The 14,102-nt window shown below is 44.9% G+C and overlaps 1 protein-coding gene across 1 annotated transcript in view; it reads right to left on the minus strand.

The window, feature by feature from the left end:
• cacna1db (calcium channel, voltage-dependent, L type, alpha 1D subunit, b) overlaps positions 1-14,102 on the minus strand; it is a 47,345-nt gene that overhangs the window by 23,732 nt on the left and 9,511 nt on the right. The window contains exons 4-7 of the mRNA XM_029833248.1: positions 2,471-2,610; positions 1,934-2,076; positions 1,709-1,861; positions 301-497 (exon numbers count right to left, since the gene is read on the minus strand). Of these exons, the coding sequence (XP_029689108.1) occupies positions 301-497; positions 1,709-1,861; positions 1,934-2,076; positions 2,471-2,610 (633 nt within the window). The remainder of the gene's footprint in view (positions 1-300; positions 498-1,708; positions 1,862-1,933; positions 2,077-2,470; positions 2,611-14,102) is intronic.

The raw sequence follows: 14,102 nt of genomic DNA on the forward strand, positions 1-14,102 counted from the left end.
TTGGGAGTTCAGTCTGAAAAGGCTTTTTCCTACATGAATGCAGACTATGGTCACATCATTTCAAGGATATTTATTGAGATATTTGAGATTTTATCAACAGGACTTCTCACACACTGCAAATTATGTCAGGTTTAAGTTCAATAAAAGAATCGTTAATGAGTTTCCTTTTCAATAAAATGCAAATTACCTTGAAGACTCAAAGAAACTGGACAAAATCAATCAAATACATCAAGCTGTGATAAAGGATTTTTCCAAAAATGCAATCTCACTGTGTATTTCTGAAACAGAGGCACAAATTACCCAGTAAAGAACATCCGTCCAGCCCTCCATAGTGATGCACTGGAACACAGTCAGCATGGCAAACAAAAAATTGTCGAAGTTGGTGATGCCATTGTTGGGACCTTGCCAGCCCTCCCTGCAAAGCGTGCCGTTGAGCAGGCAGTGGCGGCCATGCCCGGACACAGCACACGGTGTGGGCTCCTCTTCTGCAAGGTTACCTGGAGGCACAGAGCAAAGTGAACAAAATCCTACCAAATAAACAGCTATCTGCACCCATCAAGGTGAAGAAACCCATCATTCACCCTAAAATCTAACACAGGTGTGACACCATTCAGTCATCACAGACTGGTCATGTCATTCCAGAGCCACCAGTATAGCAGCATCACCATCCAGACTGATCGTATGGAAGATGACGAGCTGCTCAGTGAATACCTGAGGCAGTTGAGGCCTGATGTTGATGGATAGGAAGAGGACAAGCACCCTTAATGGCTGTGCTACAGGCAGACGCTGGGTGTTGCTCTTACTGAGCGTTTATAGTGGATTAAAAAAGCCCCTGACGCTGTCCAGCACAAACTGTAGGTTCAAGAGCCAGGCAGGTTCTAGGACAAACAGGAAGGACCCTTTAATGGTATTGGTCCAACATCAGGAAGAGGGTACATGAGGCGCTCAACTCATATCCATCCATCCATCCTCTAAACAATTTTCCCTTACAGGGTCATGGTTGGGGAGCCTGGAGCCTATCCCAGGTGCTTTCAGTCATCACGGGGACACATTCAAAGACAAACAAATATTAACTAACACACCTAAAGAGCCAGTTATCCTATCCTCTCAACATGGGGGTCCCCAAAGAGAACCTATGTAGGCATGGGGAGAGCAGGAGGATGGGGGCATCTCTGGCACCTATGATGTCAGTGCACTGAGAGCCACGAGCCCCAAACCGGAGGAGTGGCTCCAACAGATTCCAGCACCAACATCTGAGACCTCCAGTCCAAACAAGCACAAAAATAGGCTGCTATTCTCCCGTCTCTGTTTCAGAGGGACATTTTCATCTTCTTATATACTGTGTGTGGTTATTGTACCTTGTGTTTTAGCATAAACTATGGTTAGTGGACTGGATGGTCTGGACTGACAGCTACCAGCATAGACTGGTATCCATGTCACAAGCAAGGCTAAAGTAAAGTTCAAGCCTGTTTACATAAGAGTCAGATATTAGTCATTTAATCGCTGGATTTAATCCACCATCTGCTGTTCTGTCCTGTTTTCATCAGCTTATCACCAAGCACATGTAAGGTATACAGTATGTGTCATAAGAGATTAGGATGTTCTGCATTTTTCTTAAAAATTCTCTTTATTTAAAAAAAAAATGGGACACCCAAAATATTAAAACGGATCAGAAATTCAGTCAGAAAACCAGTGAAATTCACCAGACCTGTTCCTATCACGTAGCACGTGGCGTGCATTTTGCCAATGAAAAGCTCCAGGCCGATGACGGCGTAGATGATGATGACGAAGAGTACCAGCAGCGCGATGTGAAGCAGGGGAACCATGGCTTTAATAATGGAGTTTAAAACCACCTGTAAACCTGCAAACACCAGCAGAATATGTGACGGGGGGGTCTGGAACCACTCGTTTGTGTGTTTGTACGTTAACTCACTGGGAACTCCCGAGACAAGGCGAAGGGGACGAAGGACACGAAAGGCTCGGAGGGCCTTGACATCGAACCCCCCGGGTTTGCCTCCAGACTGTCCGCTGGAGTCGGCGTCTTTGGTGATCATCTCCAGAGCCACACTGAACAACCTGGGGACGACAGATTGGAGGGAATCGGAGAGGAGTTGTCACCAAGTGAGAGACGGTGTTTTTAGAGAGAGAAGTGATACAGAATAAAAGCAGAACAAAGTCATGTGTCCTCTTTGTAGAAGCATATGGAGGCACTCACAGTGTGTACTTACACACACACACGTTTCCCCCGTGTGTGTGTGTGTTTACTTTTGTGTTTCCGCATCACTGTTTGCACTGAAGTCTTACTTGGGGCCAGGTGGTCCATTAAAACCCCTCAGCCACATCAAAGGTGTTGCGTGTGTGTAAAGGTGCACGCGTCTGTCCATTCACGTGTGTGCAGAGAGACACATTACCGCTACCACGCCATTGCACACGCTCTGAATAACATCAACCAACGGCTCCCTGAACTCACCCAACGATGACGATCACAAAATCCAGCAAGTTCCAGCCGTTTCGGACGTAAGAGTTTTGGTGCATGACCAGGCCGTAGGCAATAATCTTCAGAAACGTCTCTATAGTGAAAATGATCAGGAAGGCATATTCCACTGTTTCCTGGGGGGGGGGGGGGGGGGGGGGGGGGGCAGCAGGAGCCAGGTTGGAAAGGGAGGAAAAAAACACACGTTCATGTCAGGTTATTAACCAGAGAGAATGGGACAATGTGCAGCAAATCTAAGCCAGTTGAGATCTGATTAGCATCCAACGCCGCTAAAGCTCCGTGTTCATTGAAATCTTAACTCTACAGCCTGATGACTGCATGAATCCACAGCATTAGTTACACATCATGTCGGTCAAAACTAGTCACGCGCGTTCTGTAGGGACGCTCCGTGCCATCAGCTCAGAAGATCCACACAATCGGGTCGGTGTTTAAGAGGTCACAATGACCTTTGACCTCTGACCAGCGGGATGTAATCAGCTCATCACTGGAAGCATTTGCTTCAGAGTTTATTAAAACCTCTCTCAGAGATGAAGGGATAACTATAAACCCCTGAAAATGTTGTACATAAAGTTGGTTTTCTTGCAGGAGAAATCAAACTGATTTGTAATCATCTGTGCGTAAGTGTGTTATTACACCCTGTCCAACACAGCATGGGATAAAACAGCGCAGGAAGTGATGTCATGCTACAGAAACACATTATATTGGTTCCTAAGTCAATAATATATCGATATTGGGTTTTTAATTATTTAATATATTAAATTCAAAATACAGAAACATTATGTCACTATTAAAAACCAAAACTGTTCAAAATAAATGTCAGTAAATAGATACTGAGACAGCCTGGATTCATGTCACTTGTGTTGCCACAGTGTAATTCAGGAGCTCCCTGGAAGTCTTCTGATGCCCTTTTCAATTTGATTGAAATTAATTTATGCCCCAGAGTGTTACGATACATTGTGGTAGCGGACCCGAACGCAGGCCAGGACACAGTGGTGGAGAAGTCAAGGGCTTTATTTACAGGGAAGGGGAGCACACAACAGAAACAGTCCTCCTGGACCGCATGGGGATCGGGAGGCAGCGTCCGCCCGTCCCAGGTCCATCGGCGAGTCCCCGAACCAGACGCAGTCCCCCTGGACTGCCGGGAACTCGGAACACCGGTGAGTCCTCAAACGGCTGCAGTCCTCCTGGACCGGCGAGGACTCGGGAGTCCGGTGCGACACGCTCGCCTCACGAACGTGCCCCGAGACACTGGCGACTAAGCAGTCCTCCTGGACTGCTGGCGATTAGGAGGCAGCGTCTGCTCCTCCAAGGTCCATCGGCGAGTTCCCAAACCAGACGCAGTCCCCCTGGACTGCCGGGAACTCGGAACACCGGTGAGTCCTCAAACGGCTGCAGTCCTTCTGGACCGGCGAGGACCCGGGAGTCCGGCGCGACACGCTCGCCTCACGAACGTGCCCCGAGACCCTGAGGGCAGAGGCAGTCCTCCTAGACTGCAGGGGAGCAGGAGCGGTCCTCCAGGAGACAAGGAACAGGAACAGGAGAGGCCCTCCAGGAAAACCGGAAGCTCGGGGACAGGAGTGGCCCTCCAGGGCAACAGGAACACAGGAACAGGAGCGGTCCTCCAGGGAAACCGGAAGCACGGGAATAGGAGCGACCCTCCAAGGCAACAGGAACACAGGAACAGGGGCCAACACCAAGGCACCCAAACAAGCTCCCAACACGAACAGACACCACACACGAACAGACACCCCGGCACTGACAGGCAGGCACAACCTGCTTAAATAGGCAGCAAGATGTAAATTGCCTACAGGTGCGCCCACCTGCAGTGCCAGCTGCACCCAATTGTGCTCAACACCACACCCTGCAGGCCAAAGACAGACACAAACCAGAAATCCCAACACAGAGGACTGTAAAACGATCTAGCATATATGATAATTAAATGTGTAGCCGGTTTAGTACTCATTAGGCTGTCTTTTAACAGTTATGAATATTGGAAAGTATAATAACAATTTACAGAAAAAATAATTTACAGAAAATATTGACAATTCACTCCAGTAATTGACATTTCTTTTACAAACACTTTCCCCCCTAGAATGGGATAAAAAGAAATGCTGTGAGCCGCTGGATGTCCTGCTGGATCATCATTGTGTTTCTATGGCAACATAGTGTCTGGCGATGAATACACCTCCCTACAATTGCACACAAATCTATGTATTTGACTTGGGCATTATTTCATTTTCTAACCTTCGCTTTCTTGTTCTCTCAGAGAAACAGCTTTCTCTCTGCCGCTCCCACACTCGCTCACCCTCAGTGAGCTCTCTCCGTCTCTCCATCTGTCTCCCCCGACTTGGGAAAGGTTAGAGATTCGGCAGGTTGTAAGCCCCATTAAGACTCTCTTTAAATGCACGGATGGATACACACGGGCACATTCATGGGCACAAAAACACGGCATGACACACACCCACACATGTGGGCAGAGAGAGAGCTGAGGCAGGTCACACTTTTACAAGGCAGCAAGACCATGAGACAGACAGACAGACAGACAGACAGACAGACAGACAGACAGACAGACAGACAGACAGACAGACAGACAGACAGACAACGCAGGGATTGAAAGCACTTTGTTGAAGGTTGATTTAGACACAGTTATACATAACTAACAGTTACCGTAGGAACAACCATGTTTAATGCTAAGAGACCCCTTTTCGACAGGCTAATGCGTTTGAAACTGCTCGTATGAACCCAACTCTGGGCTTGACCCACACATCGTTAAAAGACCTCAACATTTCAAGCCTTTTGATCCGGCAGAGCAAACGTCTCTGTTCATGCTGATATTATCATACCTGAGAAAATAATAGCTTAGCATACAAGTGGCAGGATCCATTTCTTCTTCTGGAAATATATCATGGTTATTACCAAATGAGCACTAGCCAAACAGTCCGCGTCAGCAATGGACGTGTCTTTGTCTCCTAATTGCTGTAAACAGCCAGCTAAGTCACTACAGCGATGACCTGTTGGGGTCAACAAGTGGTACTACTGTTGCACAGCGATAAGGCCCATGAACACACACCTGCCACAGGACCATTTAACATTCTTCTTCCTTTCTAATCTCTGTTTGCATAAGTCCAGAATGTCCACTCCTGTACTGAGTGAACAGCTGTGTGTGTGTGTGTGTGTGTGTGTGTGTGTGTGTGTGTGTATCCTATTTAACACATATTGAGGATTTTGTTCCTCAATGTTTTAAACTGAATTAACATACACATACACATGTACATCACAGAAAAACTGAATTATCATATAGAGCCCTGTTGCATGGAAGGTGCTCCACTAGCAGAGGGAGCTGCCATATCGCCTTCAGAGCACTGTCGAGGTACCCTTGAGCTAAGGTACCCTGCAATGAGCTGGCCACTCCTCCAGTGGTGTACCCTGCCATCACCCATATGTAACTGGGATAGGCTCCAACGGGATAAATCAGTAAAGAAATAAATGAAAGAAAGCCCTGCTACAGTGCAGTGTCCCATATACATCGTATGAGGGAGAAAAAAAACATTCATAAAGTGCAGACGCCCGACAAGCAGGTCATTTCCCCACATATTGAGACTTACTCCCATGGTATTGTGTATAGGCAGCAGTAATAAAGGTTACGTTCAATGTCCCTCTGGAATCTGCAGCATTGCCAACATTTATTCATCTTTTGATTGGCTCATTATCATCATTCCCTGATAATTTCGTTAAAATTTGTTCAGAACTTTTCTAGGTTTTTTGTTCAGACAGATGCCGGCGGAAATTATATGAATCTGTTATTTTAAATTAATCACACTGGCACTTTATTAAGCAGCTACATTACATGTATTTAGGCTACAATCTCGCTGCTGTCCAAGCAGTGAGAGTTTAAGTGGTGGAAAATAACTGGAATGCAAAAGACTATAATAATAATGTAACATCGCCCAAACATTTGTCATCTCTGATAAACACGGCACACATGTCTGATTTGAGTCACCCAAAGCTGATCCAAGTTCCAACACAAAGCTACAATTTGACTGCCTGACGATTAAAAGAGCACAGAGAAATTTCCCCGTTGTTCAGCATCCTGATGGTGAGATGGGCGGCTGAATGATGAGTGTGCACGGTGACATTCAACATCGAAAACCTCACCAGAAACTCTGGAGCAAATCTGAAATTTGAGAATTCAACGCATTTTCCACAGATGTACGGAAGTGCTGTTGCAAAACACGGCAGGGAAAATTCAACAAAGAGTGAGAAGAGGAAAATGAAGAGAGGTGTGAGCAAAGAGTTTTCAACTGGGCAGCTGGTGCTCGCCTGGCTAGGCTATTAGCTTCACATAAAGTGATCAGGAGACTTGGTGAAAAAAAGTAAAGAAAATAGCTAAAATATCAAGTTAATTTGATATAAAAGCACAATGAGACTTTGGTGGCCGTGATGTGTCACCTGCTGGGGATCTACGCCTTTAGGACCAACCACCATAGTTACTTAAGTACCATAGAAGTGGCGTCTTCATAGCTTAAATCACGCCAAAGGACCCTACAGTCATTCGCTTACAGGTGACATTTTCGTTCCTGCTTTCTTACATTTAAACTCTTTTTAACCTTTAACTTTTAACAAGAAGTGCACAATAAAAACAAAATCTCTGATTTTTAATCGCAGCCTTAGTCCTGCTCAGTTGTCATGTGACTTCAATGCCGTTTGTGCTATTTTTTGAGGGGAAGGGGGGGGGGCGAACCACGAGTGCCTCGCAGTAATCTCCCCGCACACTTGGAGAACAGCTGTGATAACACAGATAAGGTTGCCATGGAGATCCGGCCTGCTTTATGTGTGGGCAGAGATGAAGACCTGAGGTTTAGACCTTCTGCAGCAGCGTACCTGCTCAAACCTTTTCAAGCAGGTTTCTCTCCTTTCACCAGCGCCATAAACCTCCTGAAACTCTTCGGGAACTGTGTACGTGATTTACGCATAATCGCTCCTGGCTGTTGAGGAGGGAGGATTAAATACATTTGCCCTCCTTTCCTTTAAACCTTCACCTCGCAGGACTTCCTTCTCCCTTCACTAACCGCAGTGCTACGCCAGCACATAAAGCGAAGCTAACATGAAGCAGCTTAATTGATTTAAGGAGGACCAGTGCACCCTGTAAGCTTCCAAATCCCCCAATTTGGGAGCTGGACAAGAAAGGTTAGCTACAGACGCCAAAAGAGCTGGCAGCCTGCATGCAAATTAATTGTTTTCCTCGCCTAGCAAACATGTGTTCCTCAGTCTTAGTGAGTGGAATCAATAATTGTTTGGATTAGCTGCAAGAAATTCAGATATTTGCCCTGTTAGTCTGACTTTAATCCCCAGAGAGGGAGCAGAACAGTTCTAATAAACGCCCCCGATGTTAATAATTACCTGGTTTTGTTTTGTAAAGGTAAACTTTAGGTTAAGGGGAGTCGTTCCATCATTATCTGAGCAGGTGAGCTGCTGCCCTGCTGGGCCAGGAGATCCCATTAGCAACGTTAGCGAGTTAGATTTGACATTAGTGATGAACTAGAAATGAAGCCTAACTATAAATGTGTGATTAAAGCATGTATGATACGCCCTATGTTTAAGTTCCACAGTACAGACATTCATTTGTTTTAATTATTAAGTACAATAAACTTAATAATGAAATTGTGATGGTGTTTTATTAGCGTATTATTTTCTTTAGTGTAAAATGGTAAGAATTTAAAACTTCAGTAAAAGAAAGTGGTAGCAGAAGGGACACGTTGGCTGTACCCTCCAAGTGCCACATTATGCTGTGTGAATCTTTGCAGTTATACTAACAAGTTAGTTTTTTCTGCACTGTCCCATCACACATGACCAACTAGTTCATTAGCTCAATGCGATTTTCTCATTTGGGCCAATTTTAATCTACAGCCACTTATATTTAAAAAAAATGAAAACATGAATGCAATAGATAGAAACATGATGAAATGAATTGCATAATTCCTTTCATCAATAATAAAACCTTCACAAAATTCTGAATACTGAAAAAGTTGGACTGTCGCTACTCTCCTTAATCCCCCCCCCACCCCTTCGTGCTAGTGAGTAAAATATAAAATATTAATCATAACATCAAAATACAGTATAAACTAAAAAAAAAACCTTATATATTATATTGACCATCAGAGAATGGACCAGTTGTTGGCAGCAGGGGGATAAGCTGATGTCATTCTGTCCTTATGTAATTCAGTCCCAGTGAGTCAGGGCGTACTGTGTGTGTGTGTGTGTGTGTGTGTGTGTGTGTGATTGCATTGATCACAGACTGGCCAAAACCACCATTGTGAATAATGCCTTACCACCCTCGATCAGCTGGGCAAATACACACTCCACATGCGCACGCACAAGCACGCACGGCGGCCTGAACCGCATCGCATTGAGCGTTGTGTCAGCTAGTGTTATCATCACTGAGGGCAGTGACATCATGCGAACCTATAACTGTGTGACTGTGTGTGTGTGTGTGACTGTGTGTGCGTGTGTGTGTGTCTAAGAGAGAGAGAGATTAACCTTGTCTATCCATCAATTTAATATAACATCTTGAAGCTGTCTGTGATGATGTCGTCATGATGTCAGGCTGGATCACATGACATAAACAGAGTCACTAACCTGAAGCTGATTTTATTCCTACAGTTACATTTGTCAAATAATAACAACAATTTACACTTTTACGAATAGCAGGCATTATATTATCAATGAAAGCAGGAGGGTCTTCAAAGTTGTCACACTCTGTGTCGCTACACGCTCGTGTTGACTTCAGTATCTAATATGCATCATCTCTGATGAATATATATATATATACAGTATATATATATATATATATATATATATATATATATATATACTGTATATATATATATGTGGGGCCACTTTGAGCGTGTACGAGAGAGAGTGAGCGCGTCACAGCGCTTCTATCTGATGCTGTGGTTGAAAGGCTGCATGCACATGAATTAAGCAGGCAGCCAGAAGCTGACTAATCACCTCCTATTAGCCTGTGTTCCAACTGGTTTCTAAATGAGATTAATGAGGGCCAGGAAGGTCTGTGTGCTACACAGGTCAACCACAGGATGAATAACAAGGCCTTCAATGTCGTCAGCATGAGTGACGGCGCAGGACGAATGTCAGCCTTTCACTTTCTCTAATGTTAAAGCTCGTTAAATGTCGTCCGAATGAAGTCACGGTGAATTACGAACGCGCCCAGTCATGCATGGCCTGTTAGCGAAGGAACGCGTCTCTTCTGGGTGTCAGCCACCTCTTTGCATGTCCTGAGAGAGGTGGCTGACTCATTAGTGATCCAGGGTGGCGGTTTATCTGTCGATTTTCTGCACATTTGGAATGAACATATGACTGTGAGTCACGGCAACAGCCCGTGCTTCACTTCAGAGCTCCGAGCAGGATATTGCAGAGGTCTGCAGACGTGATCCGTGTTGTCAGCTTCCCACCTCTTTTCTACCAAGTGTCGGTTTCCTTCATGTCTCTGAATTTTGGAGCCCCCCGTTCCTCTTTCTGCCTCTCCCTCGCTCTCTGCCTGCGTTCTGCCGCTCCTCCATCTTCACATCTTTCCTGTCTCCGGATACGGGTCCCTCCTGAGATATCATGTTTGCTCTCGATTAGATATGAACGCTGAGGAACAGTGGAACTGATACAGTCTAATTATTGAAAAGCCTCGTGCGATATGGACGAATAAAGACTGCAAACAATGGAGAGGAAGTCGACGTTCACGTGTATTTTAGAGTTGCAGCACAGTTCTTAGAACTATACCCACAAGAGCCCTTTTCATGGCAACCAAAACAATGATAATAAGGGGCTGGGCTTGGTTACCGTGGTCCTGTCATCACAGCAAAGGTGCCTCTCGGCCAAAGGATGGAGACAAATTCATTGATGACTGGGTGTGCAATGTTTGATGAAGAAAAATCTCCCGTTTAAACCCAATCTGTCTATTTTCGCCCTAATCCTAAAGCCAAAACAGCACGCAGAGCGACCAGCAATCATAACCTGCAGCCAGCGTAGCGACTGGCTGACCCCCCCAAAGCTATCCGCTAATCCAGAGTTGGTATTAAACCAAACAGCTGAGGCAACATCCCAAACCGGCGCCACCATAAAGGGCAAGCTTTGTGTAGCATTTAGGCACTAATGTGTGTTTAAATTCTAAATGTTATTATTACTATTATTATATGATGATAATAGAAGCCTCCATTCGAGGCTCCTGTAGGCGAAACCCACCTGGATTGAATGTGTTAGCAACAGGTCTCGTTCAGAGCTGAGTCAGTCCTGACACAAAAGTTCTTTCTGCGTCCCACTCCCTCAGATACTCAGTGGGTTTCTGACCATCACTGCCTGCTCTGCCGCAGCTCCAATTATAAATTGCAGAGAGTCAAAATGAGTAATGCTCAGGTCTTCTTCCCATCCTGTAAAAATGGGCTTTATTGTGCCGTTTAGATATTCTGTCAAATGATAATGATGCTCTATGAATGCAAATACACTGTAAAAATGTTATTCTATAAGGCCAAATACGCAGCGCACGCTCATATTTTATGTAAATGATCTGTTGGCTTAGATGATGCTGCTGGCTGTAGTTAAATGTCATTTTTACCTTTATAGATTTCAAATCACTGCAAACTGTAGTGACAAGTGTGTGTTTACAGGAGGAGGTCCGACCTGCCTAAAAGGGGCCCAGCTGACACCAACCTGTGAACTAAGTCCACCAGTACAGGCTGGAGCCACATCTAGAGTCTTCATTAAGGAACTGCCGACGGTCCCACAGGCCTCATGCAGGCCGCCTCTTTAAGAGGAAGGAAGCAGGATCATCCTTCTTTCCGATCCTTCTCCCACACTCTCATCTCACCTCCCGCCTCATTTTTATTAGCTCAATAGTTCCTCATCTTCCAGGTTTCCATACTCTGATTATCTGCTCCCATCCTCCTCCTCATGTGCCCCCTGGACCACCCTCCTGTCCTCACATTTCTGTCCCTCTCGCTCCTCTCTCCGTTTCACCTGGCTGTATTTAACAGCCTTGTCCTTCCCCTCGTCTCCATGGCCACAGCTCAACACAGATGTGCTGTATGCAAATCAAGGGGAAGGGGCAACGCAATGAATAGATCAAACTCATTAAAACGTACATAAAACGCATGAATAGCAACTCATGTGAGATATTTCCTCCCTCCCAGCTCCACCCATCAGAACCTGACGATTCACAGTTGGTTGTAAATGATTTTGCCTCTGTTGTTGGAAGTGTTGAGTGAAGATCTGTGTTGGGGAAGAGCAGCACTGACTAGTGGAAATACAGCATGTGTGGAGGATCAGGAGGTTGCTCAGGGGCTGCAGAGGAGACATGGCTGGCTAACTGGTGAACTGCTACTGGCTGCACTGGTAACCAGAGTGTGAGGATACAAAGAGAGAGTGAAAGAACCCACCAAAATAAATTCAAGAATAACTGAATGAAGCTTGCACTGCAGCCAATGACGCTATTTAGCAGTCAGTCTCCTTAGAAACCCGCCATTTAAAGAGACTGTAATGCCCCTAAACGCCATGCTGTACAAAAGCAAAGTGTTTGACACAGAAAGGATTTAAGTTCTCGTTTATACAAGCATCCAGAAACCCGCTTAGCTGCATAATATAATCTCCTCATCACATTTCCTGGTCTTTCAATCTACCATCGCCATGAATATTCATTTGCAAGTGTTTGGATAACACTCAGATGCTGGAGACACTTGTAAAAACATGAGGATGAGAATGACATCATGCTCCCACGCATTGAAAACCGAGTTTCTGAATTTTGTTGCAATTCGGTAACGGAGCGGTCCAGCCGAATATAGCGGTGGTCTCCTGTGTGCTCCTCTAGAGAGTGCCAGCTTCACTCATGTTGTGAGAAGGGCCATTACATCAGAATACGGTCCGACAATGGTTCTGAGGTCCTGCTAGCTATAGTGGTCAGGGGATCTCCTGGCTAGCATGTGTGGACACTGGAGGATGCTGCCTGGTGCTGCCAGCAGTGGGGACAGCTGTGAAAACATCAACACTCGCCCAGATTCAGTCAGATTTGGTCTGTGGCCACTACCTGCGTTCCTTATTAGGGTCAGGGTCTCGCTAATTACCCCCTCGTTCTTGCTGCTGAGTCTTATATTTGCCGCCAAACTCAATATCATTGAATGAATTCATGCAACTATATTATCATTTCCCGTCAGAAAACAACCACGCGTGTTATTCGCTGAAGCGAATAGTATGCATTTGTGATATTTTATTATTTTATGTATGTTTATATTTACAGCGCGGGTGCTGCGTAGAAAGAATTTATATTTGTGTGATAACGGCGGGGGGGAGGAAATACACTTTAGGAAGGAAGTGACTCACAACGATTGGATGAAACATTAATAGATCCCTGTGGTCAAACATAACCTGAGGCTCCCACTCTCTTCTTTCCACACACACACACACACACACACACACACACACGCACACACACACACACACACACACACACACACACACACAGCTCTATGGGAGAGGAGAGATTAGTGTTTCTATTTATTTATTTATTATTATTTGGGTATAAATGTGAGATGTCATAGCTGGAAGAGAAATCTCCATAATCAATAACCTCAGTAATATCTGCATTAGTACTGTACATGCTGGCTTACAGAAGAGCCCACAGACAGAACTGAATATCTGACTGTATATCTGTTTTATTCTTCTATTATGAAAGATTAAATGGAATGCTCTGGAAATGTGCACCGTGGAAAAGATCTATGGGCCGGATGATATGACTAACCTGCTATATGAGGGGGAAAGCCTATATAATTCCTCAGTGATAGTGGATATAGTGTGATGGTTTTACTAAAACCAATCAGTGGAATTTCTATAATGTTGGATAATTCTGCCCAGTTATTTCTGACACTTCTATTCCAGCACTTCTGAGTCAGAGGAGAGACAAGACAGAAGGGAGAGCAAGAAAGAAGAACAATCAGAACATTTTTATAAAGGTTTAGAAAGGACTCATAGGGGAGGAAAACCTAAGACAAGATTTAAACTGCAAAGGAGACGTCAGGAAGATGTGTGGGCATAGGAGAGATTTTAATAGTATGCTTGAATATACATCATATCCAAATATGATATCCTCACCATTCTGCATCCCCTTCATCTCTCCATCCCTACATTCATCCTCTCAGACCATCGGCATCAAGATGAGTGTGAAAACTAACATTACTGATTGTCGCCATCTTGGTTTTATTGTTGTTTTGTTTTACTTGGGACTATTTTGGGAAGAGGTGACTGTAGATGTTTGCTGATGGAGTGCTCCTCTGTTCCTCCATAGCTGTCTCTGTCATCTCTAAAAGCAGCAAGGCTCCAGGTTTATTCGTTAGTCATATACCCACACAAAGACTTGGAAGTGTAGCAGTTGATGCAGGTTCCTCTGTACCTGGCCTCATATGGCGTGCACATATAAGTAAAGATGGTTAAACGACACTGGATCAAAGGGATCAGAAGTTTTCAGCCACACAGCTGCAGAACACAGAAGTTCTTGCTCATGCCGGGATCTTCACAGGGATCCAACACAGATCCTAATCCTACTGACTATTAGCCC

Source organism: Takifugu rubripes, chromosome 3, assembly GCF_901000725.2.
Source record: "Takifugu rubripes chromosome 3, fTakRub1.2, whole genome shotgun sequence".
Taxonomy (NCBI): domain Eukaryota; kingdom Metazoa; phylum Chordata; class Actinopteri; order Tetraodontiformes; family Tetraodontidae; genus Takifugu; species Takifugu rubripes.